General features: G+C 38.9%; 1 protein-coding gene across 5 annotated transcripts in view; it reads left to right on the top strand.

The window, feature by feature from the left end:
* The window catches only part of LOC115413725 (protein quaking-A), a 95735-nt gene extending 69715 nt beyond the window's left edge, over positions 1-26020 (top strand). Inside the window, exons 5-8 of one of the 5 annotated variants that reach the window (XM_030126770.1) lie at positions 15424-15511; positions 18312-18611; positions 21443-21517; positions 23865-26020. In XM_030126770.1, the coding sequence (XP_029982630.1) occupies positions 15424-15511; positions 18312-18611; positions 21443-21517; positions 23865-23881 (480 nt within the window). In that variant the 3' untranslated portion in view covers positions 23882-26020. Of the gene's footprint in view, positions 1-15423; positions 15512-18311; positions 18744-21442; positions 23843-23864 lie in introns of those variants that run through there. The other 4 variants (XM_030126767.1, XM_030126768.1, XM_030126769.1 and 1 more) reach the window with 4 other exon arrangements.
* Positions 26021-26459: the final 439 nt, after the last annotated feature.

Genomic DNA, 26459 nt, shown 5'->3' with positions numbered 1-26459 from the left:
CAGGTGAAACGGTATTTACCCAAGCATACACACTGACATTTTTACACTTACTAAAAGGTCGTCTTTCATGGACATCCTACTTGTGTTAAGAGGAAGCCATCAACCTTAGATCTACTTGTGCTTTAAAACACATAGAAAACAACACTTCGACTAACACAAATTCTGAAATATTGCATCTTTATTTGTTTATTTTTATCCTCTCTTAGTTTGTTATTTAATTTCACTGTAGCTAGTTAAAGTTTATGGTCAAGGAATTGAGAAGTTTTCTTTCTTTTTCTTTTTTTTGGAAATTTACATAGGTGTTTATTATTTTGACTTGGATGTTCTGCCGATGTCGTGTGATATTGGCTGATTAATTAGTTTGTGACTTCTTCCTGCTTCAAAGAAAGAATTAACGTAAAAACAATAATTTCCACCATTATTATTAACTGTTTTATATTTTATTTTTGTGCACCATGAAAATGTAAACTAAAAAAAACCTGCTTATCTATTCAATTTAGTTGTTTATGTTGTCATGCTCTTTGAAGTTTTATCTTAAATTTTTACTTATTTTTTACAGATTGCTTTTTTTTTTGTTTGTTTTGTTTTGGTTTTTTTTTGTTTTTTTAGATTTGCTTTTGGTCCAGATGGTACATTTTAACCTTTGTACGACCATGAAACTAAAACAGCATATTTTTTATCCCCTCTTATTCTCTCTTCCTCCCTTTTTACATCTCTGATTTTTTCAATAATGATAATACTGATGATGATAATAACAATAATAATAATAGTGCCTAATTTCTGTTAATCTCTTTTAAGTCTTAAAAGTGAGTAAAGATGTGTGACATCCTTTCGCTCTGCTTTTTTGTGTTTTCCTTCTTTATTTATTTTGTTCTGTTTTTGCCCTCCATCTTAGTGTCTATTGTTGACTTTCTCTCTCTGAGTTTTTGGGACAAGCTGTTAAACACTTTTCTATTACTGTATCTGTGATTGCCTGAAGGCCATCAGTTCGAAGCTAATATCACACAGGATACACACCACACAGAAGGCAGGAGGATATCTGACATATGGCAGTCACAACGCCATTTCCATCGGTTGTTTTATAAGAGAGGATGTAAACGAATAGGGAACTTGATTTGACGGACTTAATATTTTTATAACAGCACACATTCCTCTAGTCCAAGCGTTTATATTCCTGCTGTACATATAGTTTCTATTGAGCTTCTGTTTTTGTCCGCTAACTTCCCCTGTCAGATTGGAGCTGGAGTTTATATAAGATAAGATAAGTTAAGATAAGAAAACCTTTATTTGTCCCACAATGGGGAAATTGTAGCGTTACAACAGCAGAGTACAAGAGCAGCAGTGGAAAACTGTTCCAGGATCAAAAATATTTAAGATAATAGAGTAAAAAATCTAAAAATAAACAAACATAGAGTGTGCATCCACCTATCTCGAACTTGATGACAAAAGCTACAATCATAATCTCTTATATACAGTGAGTGATCAGCAGCAAGTGACCACATTTGAGGGTTTGACCTTGGCTTAAGGCTCCTTTCCTGATATCCCTCCTCTGTACATCTCCATCTGCCCTTTCTTCTCTATCTCCAGCTCCACGGCTCTCCTGAGGGGCAGACAGGTGGTCCTGAAACAGTACCCCTGTAGAGAACAAACCTGCTTCAGACTGGCCAGCTTCCCTAGCCTTGTCCTACTACTGTTTCCCATCCTTTCAAGTAAAAGGGAGAGAAATTTCCTCATCCATACTGTGTCTGATGCACTGAGCAGTTCCAGGCCTCATTCAGACCCCGTGACTAATCTTAAACAAGTTCTTAGAGCACGGAACACTTGGTCAGTTGCTGTCCTGCTAGATGCTAATGGAGCAGTTAGCATCTCTAACACTGCCTAACATATACAGACCTGCAATGTAATGGAGTGGCACTAGCACTCTATAGCCGGTGGAAAAACAAACCACGACTTGGCTCTAGCAGGAGGTTGGTGTTGGAGGAAAAGAGCTATGAGACAGTTGGTGATTCTGCCTTCTGTATACGGCTGAAAAAGACATATGGGAAAACAAGTAAAAAGCAGGCATGGGAGTAATTGTGTTTAATTGAGACGAATAGAATTTGCATTACATTCGCTTGTGTTATATACATTTCCCCAGGGGTGTACTATACTGTAGTCATTAGTTGTTTTGGGATTTGTGTTTCAGGCCCAATTGGTGACACAAGAATCCTGTAAGAAGCAGTACATCTTTGCATCCCACTCTCTTTTCTCTTCTCTGTAAATTTAGGAGTCAGCTCACAGAGACAGCCACAGGAAATGGTGAACATCCAAGACAGTGAAAAGATTCAGATTGCAATATTTGTGCTGAATGGCATGTTTCATCTTGGCATTCCCTCACTTGTTTTATCCTCCTCTCTTTCACGAGCTCAGTGGTGTGGACAATATAGAAAGAGAAAAACTGTAACTTGCATATGGATTACCATAATTATAACCAGTCCTAGATGTACAAAATTTATTCTGAATTAAATAAACAAGTAAATCATTTGGGGTATGTCAGGTTAAGCCTCTCCCTTTACTATAATGTATCTGTAGGGAAACGCACTCACGCCCAAGTCCAGCTGTTAAAACATCTTCACAGCTACCAGAGATTAATGTATTCCTGATTAACAGTAATTAATCATAGTTAAATGCTCAGCACAAACACTTCACCTGTAAATTCTGACTGATGAACAAGCCTAAATACTTGGATTAGAGCATGAAAACTGTGCCTGATCACTTATTGTCTGGGATCACTTCATGCACTCAGGTTTGGAAACTCAGTCCCCAACCAAACCTGAACCTCATCATTCCACATTTAGCTCTTCTTCTGTCGCCTTTGAGTTCTTCTGTCTCCATCATTTCTCCTTGAAACATCATCCTGTTGCTAATCCATCTCTTTTATTTCTTCTCTCTAAGGGGAATCACTCCTGTATCTCCTCTTGTCTCATTTATTTTAAGTGAGCTAAGATCCCCAGTGAAAGTGCATTCTGTGTACACAGGCCCTCTGCACCACTTCCAAAATTGCCTTGCCCACTTGCAATGTCCTTTTAATTTCACACACATACACATACTCTCAAGTCCCTAACCACGTAGGTCCCTTTCACCATTGTAAAATAACCTCCTTTCTAATCCACCTGGTTGTGCTCAGCTCCTCTGGGGGATTTTTCAAGTGTCCTAATACAGTATGCAGAAAAAAGAGAGCGGGTAACAAGGCAGACTTAGAGGCCCAGGCACTTTTAATCTGCCCTGGTCCTCCAGTGGTGAGGAGAGGGACCACGCAGGCCCCTGGCCAATCTCTCTTCCTCTCTTTGAAGGACCCCTTAATCCAGTTACTGAGAGGCAAGGAAATGCAGAAATGTGGCAATGTGTGTGTGTGCATGTTTTCATGTGTGGAGTTGCCTGCCGGTCGATTGAACGGCCGTTGTGGTTAGGACCGGGTATCTCCAAAGGCCTTATGCTCTTCCAGATTGTCTCATGCTCCCTCCCGTTCTCACTCACACACAAACACTTTATACGTTGTCCACCCACGGTAGTTTCCAGACTTCCTCAGGGGCCTCACTAAAGGCCAGGCTTCAACATCTAGGAAGTGAGAACACACACACTCGGTGCTTTCATCTCTGCCTCTCCAGCGACCGCGTGTCCCAGTGTTTAGGCAGGAAAATGGGATTGTGTAGAGCTCAGCGTTTAGAGAGCCCAAAGGCCACTCATCAAATTCAACTACTACAGTCTGTGATTCCTTGCCGTGCCAGCCATCGCTCAAGTCATTTCAAACTCCATTCTCTCAGTCCCACCAGCCAACTCTGGACTGATGGCTTTCTTTTCTTTCTCCATGGAGTGCAGAGTCTTAAAGCCTTGCCTCTGTTTTTTTTTTTTTTTTTTTTTCCATTTCACTTGGGTTCTTCTGCTTTGTCTTTTATCTCATGCCTTTTCTCTTTCTCTTGTATACTGTTGTTTGTTTGTTATTGGTGCTACTGCAATACCTCACTGACAGTCTTCAGCACTGACTAGTTTTCCCATGGTGGATCTTGGGCTCCACCAAGATCTTAGCTTGAATCTCTGTGTTTTGTGCCAGACGTGGCACACGCCATCTGTAATACTTACATACTGTGAAAACAGAATATTATTACAGAAAGTCATTGCGAAGAACAGCGAGGTGCCATAGCTCTGCAGGCTATTTGATCATTTAAAGCTGAATTATAGTAAATTTCTCTTACATATTTACTAAGCCGGGCAAATTAGTGTGATGCCGCAATCACAAAAAAGGGTAGGCATACAGTTGTGGAAAAAAAATTATTAGACCATCAAAAGTCATCAGAAACAATGGTTAGGCAATCAAGTACTAACTCCTGTGTGTATCATGTGACTAAAACAGACAGAAAAGAAAACATGGAATGCCTAAAAGCACTGTTTTTGTCAGTGCATTGCCATAGCTATTGATGTAAGAACTTAAGTGATTTTGGTTATTACTTATCAAGAAAACATGGAAAATAATTAGATATCAGCTCTGAAATTAAACTCTTATGAGCTTTTTTCTGTTGTTATCATTATAATTGTCCAAACAAATGTACGTTTAGTTGTGCCAGGCATTAAAATGAACAAGAAATTGAAGAAAACAAGGGTGGTCTAATAATTTTTTCCACGACTGTACATACACACAGCACTTAATCGTATTATTGACTGATGGAATCTACAGAGATTAGCATCCCTTTTCCATCTAATATGACAAATATAGAGGTGGATTCTGTCCATGGTCCTAAACTGTGTAAAACTGTCTATTTGATATTCTGTATTTATTTATTTATTTATTTATTTATTTATTTATTTATTTATTTATTTATTTATTTATTTATTTAGGTATGAAGGATAACCTGAAGCCTTACGGGAAATTAAGAGTTCTTTAAACACCTGCTTGACTTCTTGGGTAGTGTCCTTGCCTTTTGGGGACATATATCTCAGTCTACACTCTTCCTATTGCTGACCTCAGGACCAGGAAAAAGCTCAGGTGAAAATCCAAATGGTGAAATCCAGCTCCAGAAGCCAGAGCACATTGAAAACAACCAGAGGGCAAAAAAGGAAAAAAAAAAAAAAAGAAGAGCTGCCAGACGTTTTGGTACACAAAAAAAATGAAGGGTTGCCAGATGTTGTGGTGCAGTAGGTGTTATGTCTCCCTCTGTTTTAGAGGTTGCAGGTTGTCTTTAATTTCATTCAACAAATTTAGAAAAGCATGGCAATAAATATACTCTAACAATGCATTCCCTGACATTCCAAATGAAGAGCGTTTTGACTTCTACCACAGTGTAAATCTTAGTAGATTATGATGCTTCACTGGAACATCTCACTTCCACAATACAGAAAATTACACAACGTTGTAAAAATAACTGGATCCAAACCTTTTTAGCACTAAATTTTCACAGTGCATCTTCAGTAAATCAGACAGAAGTTTAACTCCAAAAGGGGGTTTACATTGGCACAAAACATTGGTAAATCTGATCCTTCTTAGATCTTTCTCTAAATCTACCTTGAGTTTCCAGCTGTTACGTTTGATCAATTGGTGACTATGTGGAAGTTAAATAGGGGGTTTTCTAAATTAAAGTTCTCACCTTTGCAGAAACTGGTAATTTATGCTTTTCCAGGTTAGGAGGAATCCAGATAACCAGCTAATGAAGATGTCACAAAAATTGCTAGACGGAAAGTAATAGCAAAATTGCTTGGCAGATCTAGTCTTTGTAGAGCCATTCAACATGTTACAGGTTTGAATCCCACTTCTGGCTCGGAGGTATTTAGATCCCTGTTTTTAGGGGAAAGGCTCCTGTGATCAGTTCTGAGTCAGGATCTCTGAATCTGATGCAAATCCCCTCGCAGTATTTAAAGCTCCCAAATCATCCCTGGCCAAATCCCCTCAAGATATTCCCCGCTCGATTGGATGGCATTAAAGGATCGCAGTGACAGAACAATACACCGTCTGGCAGCCTGGCGGAATGAGGGATTGAGAGAAAGGGGAAAGAGGAGAAGGATACAGGAGGGAGAAATAGAAAAGGAAGAGGTAAATGTGCATAGGGAGGTGGCGGCGAAGAACAAAAGGATCCTGATGGACCAGAGGGAGGCTGACAAAGCAAGACAGCTGTTTGTTGAGCCGTACAACATGTTGACCCACATGACCCCCGTTGCATTTAGCCTTTAACATCATCTGTTTGTCCAGGCCACCCTGTTTTAATCACATCTCTAAATCTCGTTGTTACATCTGTATATATTTTCTAGGTTATTTATATGAAGTTTAATCCGCTCTTAATGTTGTTATGTTACGCAGAAAACCAGCCCAGTTCCCAGGGATAAACAAGATCACTCAGAATATCCACACAGCTTTCCCCTTTTACTATTGGAAATGCTTTTGATGTTAAGAGAAAACTGATTTTTTTTTTTTTTTTGACTCTGCAGTTCACTGGTAGGAAAAACAGCATATTTTCTTTTGGTAGTCTGTTTCCTCTCCTTTCTCTTGTTGGTGGCGCTGAGTCTATATGTGTGTGTCAGTGGATATTGATAGAGCGAGCGCCGAGGACCAAGGCTGCCCACTTCACTCTTCTGCAGCACAATAAAAGGCCCTTATAAGCTCCATAGATCCAGTAGTCTGTGCTAATGCCAGGACCTCAGCCACCCATACTTCCACTGCATGTTATGGATGACAACAGAAGAGCTATGTCGGCAACAGCCTTTCCCGTGAAGGGGTAAAACTCAGTCTGGATCGAAGGCAATATGAAATTTATGAAAGAGTGTTGGGGTCACAGTGAGAATAAAAAATGATTTTGAGAATAATGTCATAATAGGACAAGAATAAATGTGTTATATTCAGGGTATAAAATCAGACTTTTCCCCTCAGAACTAACATGTTTGGTTCAGTGGGTAATTTCATCCACTTCCATACTGTCAAACTTTTTTATCATCAAAATGTAACTTTATCTTATAATATTATGACTTTATTTTATTAATGTTACTACTTTTTCCTTCAACGGGTGGTATTGTCACAAGACTACACTTTTTTCTTTTTTTTTTAATTATGATTTTATTCCCAAAATGTATTTTTCCCACCATCAATGTGAGACTGATATTCCTTCAAAATCTAAATGATTAAAATTATGTTTTAAATCCAAAATGCAGTTTTATACATTTTTTAGCAATTTTCAGAGATTGCTGTTGCTGTTTTTTTTTTTTTACCAAGTGCATTTTGTTGATGAGATGTATATAATTTAAATTTTTAATAGCTTTGTGACTTTTACTTTTCAGCTGCACAGAGAATAAGCATGAGTTTGTGAACTGCCAGCAATGAAATTAATATTTGTGAGCAACACATTCTACACACAGAAAAGCATCAGACAGATCTAAGGCAGCTCTTTGACTCCAAAGCCTTGGCCTTGAGTTTTATGGTGGTGCAGAAAGTAAAGTATTAACAGAAGAGTTATTCGTTGACTTTGTAATATGCCACTTTCAACTGTACTTCAGTAAGCTGTGTGATTGACAGTAATGGGGCGGAGCAGCTGTGATGTGTTTGTAATAATCTGACTGGAGTCAGGTTCACTTCTATGCTAATGAGCTAGTGTGTTGGTGGTTTAGCATGACTAATGGCGCACATCGCTAACAGAGCTGTCTGGAAGTGAGGCACAGAGCAAATAAGTAAAGGAGAAATAAAGAGGCTTTATGGGAATGTTGTGAAGGTGTAAAGACACTCAGAGAGAGAGAGAGAGAAGGGGGAAAGTTGCAGGAGATTGCGTTGTGAGTCTTTAGGGGAAAAAAGGAAAATACAGTTGAGGCCTGATTCCCTTGGCAGATATGCTCACAAAGTCAAGGAGCAGGGCACAGAAAAGAAAATTGCCTGTGAAAGTGCAGCAGTGAATTTAAGACAGGACATGCAGCACCTACTCTGGCACAATCTGTACAGGTGCTTTTCTTGGAAGGTTTGATGGTTTGTGTGACATTTGTATTTTATTTTTTTATAGACATGTTTCTTTCTGTAACTTTTGTGATATTGTGGATTGATGCTGCTGGCACTTAGTGATGAGAAAAAAGCATTCATCTTTGTTAATTTCCTCACAATACCAGTTTGCTTAATGAGTTTTCATTCAACCATCAGATCTAGTCACCAAAGTTAGGGCTGATTGATGTCGCCAATATTTTCATATTATTCAGTATTCATAATTATCATGATAAATGTGAAATTATTATTTCTTTTGAGCTTAAAGTCTGTTTTTGTCCTGAGTGACGGATATTTGTGATTTTATATTGTTCTTGATTGTCACAATATGTCACTAACACTCATGAATATTAATTTGTTTTATTCCACGCTGGATAAAAATACCAATTATGATAATCGTAAAAACGTGAATGTGGAATCTGCTAATCAGTCACAGCTGACTATTTGTCTATCCCTTGTTTTTTTTAATATATTTATTTATTGGCTTCTCTATGCAAACATTAGAATCTTATTTGTCCTACATGTTTTCATTTCTTACCCCAATCCTGCTTCCAAGTTTGCTTTCGTTGACCTGAATTGATTAAACTTTCGTGTCACTTATTTATTTAGTATGGTGATGTTTTGAAGCTTTCTACAAGTACCCATTCCTTCCTCTTCTCCCACCCTCCGCTTCTGGAGAGTGTGGAGTTGTTGATAAGTCATTTTGGCAGAGCGGTGAGAGTAATCATTTTCCTCCAGATGTTAGAGTTTGGGAAGGAACCAAAAGGGAGTGGAGAGAGGGAGGGAAAAAAGGGAGAAAAACCAGCTGCTGCCGCCACTACCAGTTCCGCCCCTCTACATGAAGTCATCCACTCCTCCTTCCCTGAGGCTCCTAACTCTACCTCCTCCATCCCGGGCTCCAGGACTCCCCCCACCCCCCGCCCCTCCCCTCTCATTCTCAGTTCCACACATTCTGCCTCTCTGTGCGTCCCAGGAGGCAGCCAGGGCAGGGTGTGTTTACTGCTGAGGTAATTGGAGTAGTTTGGAGAGATCCTGACCCTGGCCCTGCTAAGGCCTAAGATATGTGTGTGTGGTTTGTGTGTATGTGTTCACATGTGCCTGTTTGTGATGACTGGCAGTGAGGCCGAGGAAGGAAAGCAGGCCTTAGCCAGTGTCAGGCCACTAGGGAACAGACAAATTGGTTTTCACTACGCTGTCTGTCTTTTCTTGTCTCGTATTCTCGGGCTATTCCTTTCTTCTTCCTGTGTATCTCTCCATCTCTCTGCCAATTCAAAGATGACCGTTCATGTTTTCTCTTTGCTTCGCAGTACTTTTTCTCCTCCCGGTACTCTTTTGTTCTTTTTCTCTCTCTCTTTCTCTCTCTCTCCGCTCATCATTGCATCTCTCCGAGTGGAGCTGCATATACTGTGACTCTTGCCAGATATGAGCAAAAACTCCCCCTCTGCTGCAGACATAGACATGAGCAAATTCATCCAACCTAATCCAGGCGCCTGTTATGTTTATCTGTGGGTGAGATGGATAGGAAAGCGCCTGGAGTTGGGGTGTCAGATGGGAGAGCGAGGGTGCAGTTTTATAAGCAGAGTCAGGCAGCAGCTCATCTGTTGCTGATAGTCGTGTGCTCATATGCAATACATTAAGCAACATTCCAGCAGCATCTTTAAAAAGCCGCAAGAAGTATAGTCTGAAGTTCTGATGTGTTGTGTAATTTTCAATACAAATACTGATATTTTAATGTTTTTTTTTTCAATATTACATTTCTTTTTGATCAAAGCCACAATTGCTTAAAGGAGTGATATTTTGCTTTTTTTTTTTTTTTTTTATATAAATGGAATTATGCATTTTAAAACATGTCCCTGTGCTCTACATAAACTGTTAATTCTATGTTTGGGTCTGAATTCTTCATTAATTCAACTTCACAGGTCCATCTTCAACCATATTTCTAAGTAATGACACGAGAAAGGTGGTTTTAAATGCAAATGAGCCACTTCACAGCCCCCCGCCCCGTCCAGGTTGTTGACTGTGCTTCACTTGACTTTGTTAATACAACTGAAAATTTTAGGTAATCAGCTCAAAATTTAGACACATTTTCAGTATGGACTACCACCGCTGCTGCTGACAAACAATTATGAGAAATGTTCACCTGACGTCTTGACCTTATATGTGCAAATGTCATGATGTAACTAGTTATAGATGTAACAAACTAAGAAGGAATTGAAACGGGTTGTAGAAACCCCCTCGATTTTTGCCAAAATTAATATAAAGATAACTTTGCAGCACCTGGAGGGTTCAAATTCAAACTTTTGGAACTATTAGGGTCCCCAAATACACAAATAAATGTACTAAAGCCTCATAAAAGTAGGTTTGGCAAAATATGACCTCTTTAACATTTCACATTACGACCCCCCAACCCCTTTTTTTTTGAGTTTTGTGGTCTTGACATATACATACACTGACAGTACTTTCACAACATTAAAGAAATATAACTTGATTTGCATGGTCCATTTTCAGGTCTTTAGTTTTATGTTTCAGCATTTATGTCCGACGTTTTTCCACTCAAAGCGGTTTTTCAACATAAAAAGTAATGGCTACATATTTTTCCATTTACTTAACCATGTAGAATACCTACAAGCCAAGTAGCTGTTATGGATCATGACAGGGTTTTTATAGATTGACGAGTCACACAGACTGGGTTCAAACCTCCCTAAATTCCTGTTTTTAGGCAACATGTAAATAAAATAGTAATTTACCAGATGTCTGTTGCATTAACAACGCTTAACCGAAGCTTGTTTCTGCTTTGACTGTAGCGCCGCTAGCATGGGCCATTTGTGTTCCCTCTCTGGCTCATAAACAGATAATACGGTAATGGAGTGTGCTACAAGCGCCATGTGAACAGCCAGTGGTTTAACTAGTGTGATGCTTGGTTGCACCATCAACATGTGACTCAGTGACAGGAATAATACGCAGTTAGAAAATGAGTGTAGGCTGAAAGGAAACGGATGATAAAAGGGACGAGGCAGCCTGCATTTATGACCAATATTGTGTCAGCATGAATTCATTAATTGATGTTTTTCTCTTCAATTTTGGTTATTGTAAAGTTGGTCTTAAATGTCATCCCTCTTAAGTCTTATATAACTACCTTGCCTGAAGCTGTTGGATCTCTGAGCATTAAAGTTGAGCTCCATTTTTCTGTAACAATTGCTTTTAGCCACAGTCTGTATTCATCAACATTTTGGCACAAGCTTTGATGAGGAGAGGGTGATTTAGCATGCATCTGGTGACCTCATCACAGGGTTGTCAGATCGGTGGTGGGACACGGCTCACCTACTTTAGCTCATCGCACTCCTGTCTCCCACCCCCTCTCCCTCTCCTACCCCTCCTTCCCCTCATCCCTCTGTCTTGCTCCTCCCTGATAGCTTTTACCGCTCTGCTGATTTCACAAATAGGCCTCATTGATTGAATCTGATTCTTGTGGATAGAGCAGCTTTATTGAGTGGCTTTTTCGCTGATGGACAGGAGTGTGTGGGTGTGTGTATTTGTACGCATGCATGTGTGCATGCTACGGATGATAAAGGAAAACTTCCTTTCCCCGGCCCTCTCATTCTGTAATCCAGCAGCTATTTCTCTCCCAGGAATTCCTGCAGCCTGATCATTACAGACATGCACACATACACAACACACACACACTAGACCCTGCATAGCTATGTCCCGCTGAAAGGTGTTTTTCCCCCTTTTTTTTGGTTCTTTAATTGGTGACACATGCTGACAGTGATAGTGCTGATAGTGTGTTAATTGTGGTGACACCTTGAGCAAGGCAATACTAAAAAATTATCTGTTCTTCTAAAATAAAACTATTTAACCTGACATGATGCAAGTCAAGCAGCAAGCATTAGGGTTGTTACCATGACAAAAACTTCAAGTTAAATTTAAAAAAAAGTGAGAAAATAATAGTTTCCTGATATAAATGAATAAAACCATGTCAACTAAATAAAACAATGAACAATGCAACATGAACTTAAAAAAAGAATTGCAAGTAAAATCAGCTTAATTTAATTCATTTAGCTGATTACATTAATTTAATTCTGTCTCAAATGTCTGTAATTTAGTTGGAATAAGCACAACTTGAATACATGTTTTTTTTGTAGTTGTAAGTTTTTTAAGTTTAGCCAGTTTTAGTTTGTTTTTGATTATCTTTCTTGTAAGGATATTTTACTATAAACAAAACTTATTGTGCCCTCATAAAACAAAAATGAATGTGGATTCTAAAACAAAAGTGAAAGACTAAAAATAGATAGATAAATAGTCTGATAGTTTATCCTGACCTTACAGCTCATGTCTCCAGCCACTGAAAAGCCTTTGACTTGTTTAGTGTAAATCAAAGCGCTAACGCTGCCAGGCTTACTTTCCCAAAATCCTTCGAGCACTCCAATGAGAAAACAGACAACAACAAAAAAAAAGACAGAGGAACGTTGCAATAGGGGATTTGTATTTTGATGGGGGAAGATGAGCTCGTTTCAGATGTAAAACAAAAACGATCTGTCGGGGTTTGGGGGCTTTAGCTAACAAACTGTGTTAGTGAGAAGATGGAGCTATATCAGCGGCGCTCCACTGGGGATACACACACATTTCACACACAGCAGCGCACACCTCATCCCAGCTACATCTGTGCTCTTCCCCTCTCACTGCCCTCTATTTTGTGTCTCTCCTCCTACTGTGAGCATGCCACCTATGCAGAGTTGGATGGATGGTGGCACCCTCTTCCCCTGCGCCCATTTAACCCTCACAGCCCTGCAGATCCATCATCATACAATGCTCACAAATAGCTCCTGCATTTATATCCCAGCATGCAATGGTCCTGAGCTGCAGCTGAAGAACCTTCTCATATATAAGTGGTCAACATATTCACCACTTAGCCTCTAGCTACACCCGCCACAAGTGTTCATTATTTTGTTAGAAGTTTCCAAAATTAGTCTTCAGTAGGCTGCAACCAAGGACTATGTTCACTCATGATTAATGCAGCTTATTTTCTCAATTTGTCAACTAGTTGTTAGGTCTATTATATATCACAAAACATTAAGCAAATGTGTCTGGTTCATAACACAATGACGTTTACCATGAAGGATTTAAGAAAGCTGATAATCACATTTAAGACTGGAATCAGACTTTTCTGACATAAAATTATTCAAATCAATCAGTTGGCTATCAGAATAGTTTGATTAATGTTAGCGTTAATCAGTTCATCTTTGCAGCTCTCATTAATATTTGCAGGGACTAGTGGTTGATTATCACAGAATTATCAGATCTTTTATACAGCATTTTTAGAATTTTGTTATATTTTAGGTTCAAGACCAGTACGATGGGACTAGGTGAAAGTAGCGACTAGTGTGGGTTTAGCAGAAAAGTCTCCTTACAGTAAAGGGCAAAAATAGTGGGTTTTTTTTTTTTGTCGTCTGAATAAATGTGTTAAACTTTAAAGTGGTGCCTCTCATTGCTTTTTAGATTTGGCCTTTTTCTTTTTCAGTCCCTCTTTTCCCTGTTTTGTCTAGCAAGTCAACTTGGCCCACTTCCACAGAACCAGTGACACAATTTTTAGAGGCGACATGTACACACACACACACACACACACACACACACATACACACATGCTGAAAGCAGAAATAAACAGATGTTTTGATATGTGGGGTCATAACTAAATGGTTGCAGCCTTTCTATTTTTTTATTGTGCATGACAGTAGAGGTCAAGGGCTGATTTAATTTGTGATGTACTAAAGAGGAACAGAGTAAGAGCAGGAACAATGCGATAATAATGACAAATTGGATTAAATAAGGTTTACTGTCCATGTCCCTAGGAGTGAAAGTCAGCTCATTTAAGGCCTGATCATTCATGTATAAGTGTTTATAGGGGTCACAGTATTTAATTAGCAGTGATCTTTGTTCTTCAATAATGAGATGCATGCTTGCCGATGTTAGCCATGTTAGCAATTGACCTCGATCCGATCGTGTTCAGTTAGGTTTGTATGGTTAACAATTATGGTTAACAATGCTCATCTCACACACCCCTCTGTATCGCTTTGTGGTTTGATTTGATATATAACATGCACATTATCATTTAGATCAACTGAAAAATACCATATAGTTAAAGAGGGAGCAAAAGAGAGGAAGTGGTGGGAATATCCTTGATTTGCTAATTGGAGCGTCTTGACGGTACACTAAAAATTTCTCCCTCTCACACACACTTTTAACTGAGTACTGTGACTTCACTAAAGCCACTGCCTTATATTTAGTCAAGAGAGACCAGCCTCTGTCACTTTTTCTCTTGCTTAACCTCGCTCTTTCTCTTCCTCTTTCTGTGGCTGTCTTGAAGAGGAGTCTCAGGGGAGGGCTTAACTCTGAGCCCTCGTATTTTTTTTTCTCCCCTTTTCTTTCTCTCTGCCGTTCCGTGCCTTTCTTTCCTTATCATTTTCTGAATAGTGCGGCAGACTGTTGTTGAACTGTGAATTAGTCCACACACTGTGGAAAGATGGAATAGAAAAATGGAGGAGGTTCAGCGTGTGCTCTCTTTCTAATAAAACCGCCACCTCCAAAAGGCCGTTTCGCCTTAGCCTGAGTGTGTATAGCACGTAAATGTATGCATGATCCACCTTGTCATTCTGAATGGTGGCACAGTTGTAGCTTTCGCAGCCGCAGAATCATCAGTTCACTCGAGGTGGATCTGAGGTCAGGAGTGTTTCTTGTGCCTGCATTTGCACCGTTCAGTTCAGTCTGTAAATCACATAAGACCCTGTTTAAATTATGATGAACAACCTGTAAAATCACTGGGGCTTTTGTGTTGTCATGGTTATTGAGTGTTCACTACCTTCAGGGGAAATGGAGTTTGGGGGTGGAGGTGGTGGGGTTGGGAGAGGAACAGGGGAGGAATGGATGGGTGTGAGTGGGAGGAGGGGGTGCTATCTTAATTGCTTTCCGTGAATAATTTCAGTCCCCTAATTTGGCGATAATGACAGTGGCTGCTGCTTTTGTATTTATTTATCCAAACATTAATTGACAGGACTGACATTAGCCAGGGCGGTTATTGCGCATTTGATTGCGCACAAGGGAGCAAAGAAAATTACAGTAATTATCATTCTGATATGGATTATGAATATGTATTCCCACACTTAATGTCTCTGTCAGCATTTTAGCAACAACAAGGCACTCTGCCATGACAACAGCACTTTAGCTTATCTACATCTCTGTTTGTCTAAAGCGACTCCAACGGCTGCTCATGGAAAACACAAGACATGTCATGTTCAAATGATCCAGCCGTCTCACTATAGCTACTTAACAACAACCGGGCAATTAGTTAAAGTGAACCGGGCATTGCATGGATTGTTTCATTCGGCCTGTTAAGTGGCCTCTGTGTTACTGTTGATGAACATTAAAATGTGTGTTTCCTGTTTCCTCAGGCGGAGGGAGAAGACAACTTGAAGAAGATGCAGCTCATGGAGCTAGCCATTCTAAATGGGACATACAGAGACAACAACATCAAAACACGTAAGTACCTGCTATGATCATCCATGTATTCATAGTTACATAATCTAGTTTTTGTATCATTTAAACAACTAATCTTTTAAGTTTATATATTTGATTATATTATTGAACTAAATACATCTTTGGCCCTGCACATACCTGGCATTAATATATGGTTGTAATGATTTGCACCAACTTGGCAACTGATGACCTCTTATGATCAGATATCACTTCCACAGTTTATATACTAAATAAAACGCTCATCAAATTGCCTAAAATATGGTTGAAGCTTTAAACTCCTGCAGGTTCAACATATTCACTTACAAGTTATCTTTACAGATGCACCACAAATAAATACAGTGACATAAGTGAGAATGATAAACAGAACAATATTTTACTGCATTTTTATCTTCACTATTTGACATTATTGAGAATGAAAGAACAAAACTTCTCTTCACACCATTCCAAAGAAGAAGGTTTTCAATGTATGACTTAATGCATGGATTATACACATACTGTTGGATGGCTAATATTATCCCTCCTAAGTGGAATTGCTTACTTTTGTGGCAAATTAAAAGCTAAAAGAAATTAAAGTTGCACATGCAAATACCCACATTTTTGTCGATTTATTAATTACTTTTCAGGTTTGAGGTTCAATAAGAGAGGTTTACTGATTGATTGATGCTGAGTTCATCAATCACAGGACTAGTGATATCAGTAGTGGCTTTTCCATTGGACATATTCACAAAACTTTACTGATGTTTACTAAATGTCGAAAAAAACAGAAGTGCGTAATGACGGTGATATACCAATTGTGCTACGCCCAAAAAACCACCTCTTGCCAGTGCAAAAACTTTTCATTGAAAAACCAAAGTTTTGGCAAAATTGTCATTTTTCCATTAGGTAAATTTTTATGCATGTTATATTTGCAAAATTTGAGGGTTGTTTTGAGTGCCGGCCCTTTAAATGCGCATGAGGCACTTCACGCCCCACCCCCTCCAGGTTGTTGGCTGTGCTGCTCTGTCCCATTCAATCAACAACTGAACATTTTAGGTAATTGGCTCAAAGTTTGGATATATTTTCAGTATGGACTACAACCGCTGCTACTGACAAACAATTATGTCATACTCTGAGAAATGTTCGTCGGAAGTCTTGACCTTATATGTGCAAATATCGTGACGTAACTAGTTATAGAGGTAACAAATTAAGCAGGAATTAAAATGGGTTGTAGAAATCCACTCGATTTTTGCCAAAACGAATATAGATAGCTTTGCAGCACCTGGAGGGTTCAAATTCAAACTTTTTAGAACTTTTAGGGTCCAAATACACAAATAAATGAACCAAAGACTAATAAAAGTGGGTTTTGCAAAATATGACCTTTTTAATGTTATGTTGCTGGTATGAATATGTTGAATTACACAGAGGACTTGAGTGGAGTGGTCCTTAAATGTGGCTCCAGACACATTAGCATGCACACTGATTAAAGACTGTGCCCATATGTGGCCCCGATTGCCTCTGAATATATTCTGTTTGATTGGATATTAATGTAAGCACTTGTGATTGGCTCATGAAAAATGTATGTTGATGCCAGGTCTGAACAGGTCCTCAGTTCCTGTTTCTCATCAATTTAACCTATCGATTTGCATTAAGCTAATGTGTAAACAGCTTCTATGTACATACATCACAATATGTCTGACCACTAGCAAACTTTTCTTCCTTAAGATCTCCAAACAGTTCATGTTTACCTTCCCAACCATGAGTAGGACAACTTCCATTCCAGTCTTCCCTCAAATTTCTGTTCTTCTTATACATCCTTCCACCCATCCCCCTGCAATCTAGACGCAATCGCTCTGTATCACCTGCTCATAGTGGCCCTTTGACTGTCAACATATCGCTGAATCGCACCTGCTCAACTCTGCATGCTAGTCACTAGTTCACATATCTTCAGTGCTTGTGTATTAATAACTTGTATCATTTCTGTTTGCAAATGTACGTCTGTAATTTGGATATAGATATGCATATGCTGTGTTACCTTTTAAATAAAATATGACAGCAAACTGGCTTGTTGGTCAAATTTACGGAATTAAAATAGAGATCTTTCAGTAATGGTATGTTTAACATCTGCTCAAATGGATGCCCACCACTGAACCTCAGTTACCACAGTGCTTGATCAAACTGTCCCCCATGTGGAGAAGCTTGAATGGCACGGCTCATACCACGTGCAGATGCAGAACCACTCTAAATTAGATTTTTTTGTGGTTATTTGTACATCATCCAACCTAAATGGATGTCTAGTGATGTAGAGGACAAACATTTCTTCATAATTGTTTTACGAGTTATTAATGTTATCCTACAATGTGTCGATGTACTGTGAAATGTGTGTCTCCTCTACCTGTAGATCCATTTATGTTGGCTTGTGTTGTGTTGTTTTACCTCACATGTGCCATTTCCAGTAGCTGAATGTCTAGCTGCCATGGTGATCGGTATGCTTTGAATGCAATGGGAAACCAGCAGCATTTGTGCTTTTTTGGTGTGTGTGTGTGGGGGTTATTTTTTTTTTTATTTGCTGTGTTGAATTTTTCTTTTGCAACAAGATTGTGGCTTTTGTGGTTCACCGTGATCATTGCATGGACTAATTTTCCCTTTTTGCCCCTTCTTCTCCCTTCTCTCCCTGCCACTTCCTTCCTGTTCCCCCTTTTCTTTTCCTTCTTTGTATTTCCACACTTCACTGTTCATCTTTGATTATGATCCAACACGCTACACTTTTACTTCTCGAACTCTTTCCTTTCTTCTTCTTTTCTTTCACTCTCTTTGCTTATGGCAGCCCCCCTTGCGTTCTCTCTTGCAGCGGCAGCAGCAGCCGCTCAGGGCCCCCGTCTTATAGCGGCCCCCACAGGTCAGGTGCTGCCTCCCCCGGCGCTCCGACCCCCAACACCAGCCGGGGCACCCCTCATGAACCTCATCAGGCCCACTCAGATGGCTGCCATGCTGCCCAACGGCACCCCCACCCTGGTGCCTCCCACACCGGATGGCGGGCTTATCTACACCGCCCCTTACGAGTACCCTTACGCCCTGGCACCCACCTCCCTGCTGGAGTACCCCATCGAACACAGTGGGGTTCTAGGTAAGAGAGCCTGGGGGAGCATGGGCACACCGGCCAACTTTAGCCAGCCTGGACAGGAGGGCAGCTTGTTTTACCCCGGAGCCGGGGTGATGGACGCGGCTTCCATGAGCCACAGTCAGGACTTTTTGAAAGGTAAATATGTCGTGTCCACCTGAAGATCAAAACAGACAAATTCAAAGGGTGGATGTGCTGGTGAAGGTCTTGATAATGGGATGGCCAGCTCTGTGGCTTACATGGACAATATTATTAAAACAAAAATTGACAAAAAAAAAAAAATTCCCCTGTGAGGGCAAGGCTCTTGGAAAATCCTGTTTATAATTTAGGGTTCAGTTACGCTCTCGTCGAACCGTTCTGCACTCAGGTTTACATCCCCTCTTTTCTCCTAGGTTTATTCATAGTATATAGGAGGACTTGGCGCTGTCTAAAATGAGCCACGCTCATATATGCAGCCTGCTCTCTAACCCTTTCATGCACTGGCCTGGAGGCATTTTCAGTCTGGTGGTAGATCCCCTCGGATTTCTGCAGCTTTTGAAATCATTTCTCGGCGCTGTTCTCTGCAGGCAGGCCTTGATGCCTGTAGATAGTCCCCCTCTCACTCCCACTGGGGATGTTCATTAAATTCCTCCAGTCTTGCCTTTTTTCTTCTTCCTCTCTGCATTGTCTTAGCTTTACCCCGCGTACTTGAACTATAACGCCTGACGTTCCCCCTTAGTTTATGTGTCAGGAGTGCAGGATCTGGATATTATTTTCATTTGCAGTGGCGCTCTAGGCGTGACATGTTTGCTACCAAAGAGATAGCTCTACTGAAGACACGCGTTCATATCATCGCCATATGTTGTATTTAGGCAACAAAAGCAGAGCCGTTTCCCACATGATGAAGAAAGGCGCATTTGTCAGTCACTCCCCAGCTTTAATTTGACACAGCACTCCTCTAATGTCGACTACAGCGTCATTCAGCAGCAGCAGACGCAAGTGTGATTTTAGCTGACCTGTGTATTCCCGGTGCCTCTGGGATTCATGTTTAGAACAGACAGGGGCAGCTGACTGGCTTTTCTCTCTTTAACTTGCAGGGTTACACCAGCTTAGTGCATTTTATTTACTCACACTATCGATTGGTGCCTTCAGCAACACAGGGCCCTCTGGAACACACTCACTCGCACTCAAACTCAGCTCGCCTCGACTGCCTGCACTACTGTATCTAGCTGCCATTGGGCTTCTCCGAGAATGAGGAGAAGTCCGGCCATCTGCTGCTTCAGAGTAGTGTAGGTGTCTGAGTAGTCATCAGCCAAAACCCGTACTTTACTTGACAGTGCCAAGACAAAACCTGTGTTGCATTTTTGTTTCACAAGCCCACTCCACTTCTGAGAGGTCTTGATTTATTTACCTAGTTTTTTAACTTCCCGCAAACCTCATCCTTTTGGGTACCACTTTACAAATGCACTATGTTTATAAAGGATTTATAGCTGGTTATTAACTAAGATGCAAACACTATCAATCAGCAGTTATAAAGAAGCTGTAAAACAGTTTTCACATCAATTTGGATTCAGTATTTGGCAAAATTAAATGACTGCAGTCCTTCTAGTCTGTTGAATATCCCAATTTTCCAGTTCCTTTTCTTATTATCTTAGTGTCTTGTCTCTTTATCAGCCTACATGTTTAACTCTGGTAATGAGTTACTGTCTATAAATATTTGCTTAATGTAACAGTGCCAATGGTGGTTCAATACTGCAACGGTAATTAATGATTATCAAATGACACTGACAGGTATAGGAGTGTGTATCGTTATTATACATTTTAATACACATATGTTATCTTCAAAACAGGTTCTGGGATGAATCTTGTGTTAGTTTAATGAGACAAAGTACACTGACTCTAATGTTCAGATGTATCTAAGCAATTAATCGGTGCCATTGAAGTAACTTAGTTTGTTTTTTTTTTCCCACCCTAATGCTGCTGATGGAGACTTTCAGTTACCCTGACATAAGTGGTTAATGATAAAAGTTAGTTAATATTTTTTTGAATGTGTTATAACACTTTATTAATGAATTACAAAGTGTTTGCACCCTGATTAATAACCTCTTTCCAAACTATTCTTAAATCCTTCATAAGGGCAGTTTTATTGTAAATCGGTACTCTTCCTCTCGTACTTTTCTCTGTTCAAACACAAAGTGACATGCAAACAGTTTGTGCCATGTTATTGTCACATATGCTTACACAGAGCAGACTCAACCAAGTAGGACAAAATGAGTTGTGACAAATATAGTAGTAAAATGACAGGCAGAGCTGCCGGTGAGCAGATTGGAGAGAAACGGCGAAAAAAGGGAAAGAGAAAATAAAAGAGAAGAGCGGGAGGAGGAGGCAGGTGGTGTCTGGCACTATTCAATTACCATCAGAGCTGTATTGGATTTCCCCACCTTTCAAAATAAAGAGACAAATTTCTCTCAATCCCCCTTCGGATCCCGCAGGAAGAATCACATTATTTTTCCAGACAGCCCAGGAGCCTATACCCTTTACCTGCCCCCTTTCAAAAGAGTCCTCTGTATAACTCTGAGCACTGTGGAATTTTATTACTTAAGTTATGCATTTTTAGAAGTCCAAAAAGGTGTATTATTTTTTTCTACTGCATTTTTCTACACGTAAAAAAAAATATGTGCAGTGTGTATATGTACTATAATCTGTATTAAGTTGCTATTCTGTGTATTGTTGTAATATCTAAGCATTATAATGATGATAATGGTAAAAAATGTGAATGTTATTACTGTAAAAGATGACTGTTTTTTCCCCTCCTCAAAGTGAATGGTTTCTAACCTTGTGGACCTGTTACAATCTAGGTGCAATGGCTACTAAAGTGAGACGGCATGACACGCGGGTCCATCCTTACCAAAGGATTGTGACCGCTGACAGAGGTCAGTTTAGTCTCTTAGCTACACTCTGCTCTTGACTGATGCATTTCATTGATTATTAATGCCTACAGTATTATGCCTCGATGCCTTAGTTGGGAATTTGTATATTGTCTGTATTGTATTTTTTTGTTTTATTCCCCCACCACCTTTTCTTACCCATACATCCACACACCAGCTAAATGGTTGATTGTGGTATGCACATTTTGTTTACATGTTGACATATACAGTATATCTAGACTGTGTATAATTCCAAGCTCAGGCAAAAGTGATTGAACAGCTTTTTTATGGAGCCCATTTCCTGCAAAAACCAAACAAACATAACCCTGTGATGTAAACGGTGTTGTTTGAAAAAGTGAACCATAGTTGGTAAATGAATCTGCCAGTACAAAACACACGTTACATGTACATTTTTCTAATATGTCACAATAATGAAATAAATATGTATAGTAAGTAAAGACATAAATACTATTGGTGTTACCTGTGCAACAAAAAAATCTAATCTACATAAACTGAAAATATGACTTCTGGCATAGTCTTTCATATCCTCATATCTTTAATATATGAGGATCAAATAATGTCACTCATTATATACAGCATTTGGTGAGTAATAGTGTTAATTTTGTACTTGCAAAAAATGTCAAAAAGCAACACAGGGGAAAAAATGTGAGTCTAATCCAGTGTGTTTTATTTCCCAGTCCTGAACTTCATTTGTTTTTGATATGTGTCAATATGAATCTACTTCCTTTTAGCAATTTACCAGGGTTTGGGGGATTTACCTAAAGAAATGTAATCTTTAGTTTTATTAGGTAAATGACAAACTAAGTGAAAAATGGGAAAGTTAATTTATTTGATCACAGAAGTGCATTTTTACTAATATTTATTTAAAGCTAAATACAGTCAGAGACTGAGACAAAATGAAGTTAAAGTTCAGTTAAAATGTATTTATCTATTATGAATGAATTTGCATCTTCTACTACTTAAAGCGCAACATTTAAAGCTATACTATAGATTAAGGTACAAGAAGTAGCAACTGTTTTGACACATTTATACAATAAATCTGAGCCAAAACAACCCAAAATTTAACATAACATCATTTGATCCGTAGAATCTGTGAGTATAAACTTTGATTATTTCACGCTGAGTTTGGTTGAATCTGGCCCAGTTTTTAAAGGTGCGTTATTTAAGACACTTGAGAGAAAATATATGTGATATATTCAAAATATGTTTCATAGGTTTTGTATTTGCAAAACAAAAAGCATTAGCCTGATGCTCATGTTTAATATTTGCAAACCACACTGTTTGTTAATGAATCACAGGTTATTTGTGAAATGTGTTCCGTCTGTAGTTTTGGCAGGAAATGAGCCCCGTACATTTTGGTTTATATATGCAGCTGTGAACCCAGGACAGGTAGTACTGTGCGAGGCAGTGTTGAAAGTGTATAATGACATTCCTCTGATGTGAGATTAGAGCCTAAAATGGGGCAGGCTTGTACCCATACATGATTTATCTCCTCAGCTCATAAGGAGCAAAAGAAAAAGGAGACGCATTGCTTATACTGTATCTGACAGAGCTAGTCGCTAGTTAGAGAAGTAGCTGCTACCAGGCACCATTTCACCTTGAAATTAAATTTATTTTGGATTTTTTATTTTTCTATGGAAGATAAAGACACGCACAGACATAAGCTGAGGTAGCTTGCATTCTCTCCAGTGTATTGCAAATATTGAAATAAAGCTAAAATACATTTTTAATATTTTCAGTTGTACATGAGGTACTGTCATTTTATATTTGAGCATTTTATATCAAATGTATTTATGGTTCTTGTGTATATTTATATTATATAAAAATATACTGCTAAATAAAGAGAAAGAATCGGAAAACGACGATTCATTTATTCATTGCACATTTATTTATTTATTTATTTAACACTAGTCACAGTTATTTCTCACATAACGTTAGCGAGTCTCCTTACCACTAATCACACTGTTTGTCATTTGCAACTTGAAAGACACTAAAACACTAGATTTTTATTTATTTATTTATTTATTTTTTGTTATTCTCGTTTGTCTGTTCAGCCGCTCTTTGCTTCTTTTTGTTTTTTGTGGTTGTGGGGGCAATGTGCGCTTTAAATTAAACCACCGAGCTACCTGATTCAGGGGGCGGGGCTTAGCAGATCATGATGCCATCATGATGATACACAGATTAGCTGGGTTCACCTCATGTTAGGGGCGACATTAAGAGATTGCATTCATTTTATTGTTAAAATGATGTCATTCCAGTCTCTTCTTGCTGACACTAATATCCTTTCTATCTTTTTTTTCTGTTTGTTTTGTTTTTGTTTCTAACCACCTAGCCGCCACCGGCAACTAACACATGACCTTCTGACCTCTGAACTCTTCACCCAATGACGAGCCGCCCCAAGCCTGCCTGCTGATCAGTTAACTGGTAATTGCCTTTTGCTAGCCTCTCGGACGCAAGTGAGAGAGAGAGAGGCGCCTGCCCGTACAGTTACCCTAACAAAAAAAAAAGAGAAAAACAAAACAAAAAAACAATAGAACACAGAATCTTCACAGAAACACAACAAAACCCAACGAGTTGTGTACTATTCATTTTTTCCCTCTGTTCATTGAGTTCAATTCCCATTCTTTCTCTTTCTTTTTCTTCATGAATCATAAATGGGTGGATGTGTTTGTGGTATTACTCATAAATCTGCACTGAATTATATAGCAATAAAGACCCCACCCCACCCTGCCCACCCACCCTCCTTTTTAATTCTTTTGATTTGGTGACCTCACTTATTATGAGTGAAACAAAGTTCAAACTATGTGACGCAAACCTCTTGGTTTCAGAGTCAACTCCCCCTTCCCTCTAATAAAAAAAAACAATAAAAAAAACAATTAAAAAAAATACCTGCCCCCCCACCCCGTTCCAACACCCACCTGCTGGGAGAGAAAAAGAAATAGAAGGAAAGAGAACATACACTCACATTAACTTGTTTAATTTCTTGTCATTTTTCACATGTAGTGCAGTTGTTGAGCTCTAAAGATGTAATTGTGAGCTGACACATTCTGGGTGTGCCTCTCAAAACAGCTTTTCTGTCTGTTTTTGTTAAAAGCATGGCTGAAATGATTGCAAAAGGAGCTTTTTATGATTTATGTGTGTTTTGTTTTCTTCTCCTGTCTTTTTTTATTTTATTTTATTTTATTTTTTGCTTTACGTTTTGTCATTTTCTCCACTTGATTTTGGTTGTTCATATTTGACTAATTGCTTAAAATTGACTCACCAAAAAAAAAAAAAAAGAACAGGAAAAAAAGGCAGGTGTTATCTCTGGAAAGTAATGTTTGAAGCAGGCTGCTGAAGCTATGAAAATGGGAAGGCCAAAATTTGGGATGAGGGGTCTATGTGTGTGTGTGTTTTTTTTTGTTTTGTTTTGTTTTGTTTTGTTTTTTTTTTTAATTAATACTACAATGAAAGTAGGGTGTGCTGAGGCTTTGGGGATGTCGGAGCAGTGCTTATAAGCTACTGACCTTTGCTACTCCCCCATCCACACTACATCCATTATACAGTGCCTGATGTATTTAGAAAAAACAATATCTGAATGAGTTAGATGAGCTGTGATCAAAAAGACAAAAAAAAGTATTACTAAACGTGTGCATATTTAGCCAAAGGGTTTTCCAATGAGTTATATATCTGCTATTATGCATCTGTTTCACAGAGGGCTCTTTGTGATTTTTAGAGTTTGGAAGAGTGTGAATTTGTGGTGCCTGCCAGTCAGCCAGTCAAATGAATTTTGACCCATTTAATGCTTCTTTTTTTTTTTTTTTTTCTGTGGAGTTGAACGCAGGCTATTAACACTAAATCAACATGCAATTACAAACACTGCTAAGGGGAAGGGCACTTTGAAGTTCTGTACATAAATGTGTTTCGTCTCAACACCCAGCTTCTATATTCAGTAGTTTCATCAGCCACATTGCCAAAAGAGTGTTAAAGTATTATTGTTACTTTTCTTTTTGGTTTTGCAACCATTGGCCAATTTTTCTGTTCAGTTTTTTTTGTTTCTTTTCGAACCTCAGTGTTCACATTTATTTGGACTTCAGCAGGTGCCTCAATCTGAGCCTTCCTGCAAATTAGAAAATTGTTTTGAATTGTTTTACCCATAAAATATTTGGGGTAAAAAAAAATCACCCGTATGCGCATCCACAATGTGTCACACCTCCCTGTGATCATAGTCTATCTCCTGAGCCCACTTTCTTTTGTTTAACTCTCTCAAGAAAAAAATAGGATGTGAAAGCCATGCCTGCCTGTTCAAATTGCTTTATACATACGTCTTATATATATATATATATAAATATATATAAATATATAAAAATGTAGATAACTGTCATTGCATATACAAATACAGAAGAGAACAAAAAAATAGATAATTTTACAGGGTGCTGGAGAAAAAAAATTGAAAATCTATTTTTGGCAATTTTAGCTTTTGATACTTAACTTGCAGTTACAAAAATCTGAAAAAAATCAAATAAAAAATAGGAGAAAACAGAAAAACTTAGTGGGTGAGGAAAAGTGCTGTTACCTTGGATATGATTGGAAAGGAAGACCAAAACATTTGGAAAGTTAGCTTCAGATCAGAGCGAGAGACAGACGACCAGAGAGTTAAAAAAGGATCAAATTAAAAGTGCCTTATCAACAGTGGTTTCTGTTTCCTGACTATTCCAGTTGTGTTCAATAAAAATATCCAGCACCCACCGAGAAGATGGCGCAGAGAGGAAATGGCTAAGTGTTACATGCTCTGAATAGTTGGAGCAGGGTAGCTCCCACTGTATCGTGGTGTTACCGAAGTTATTCTATGCAAAAAGAATAGCAGTCGTTTTTGACCAGCTAAATATGTGCCATGGTTTTGTCTTCCTGAAATGATTTTTTTTCCTTTACTTGATGACCCTTTACT

Source organism: Sphaeramia orbicularis, chromosome 22, assembly GCF_902148855.1.
Source record: "Sphaeramia orbicularis chromosome 22, fSphaOr1.1, whole genome shotgun sequence".
NCBI lineage: Eukaryota > Metazoa > Chordata > Actinopteri > Kurtiformes > Apogonidae > Sphaeramia > Sphaeramia orbicularis.
This window is presented reverse-complemented; position numbering and strand designations above follow the sequence as displayed.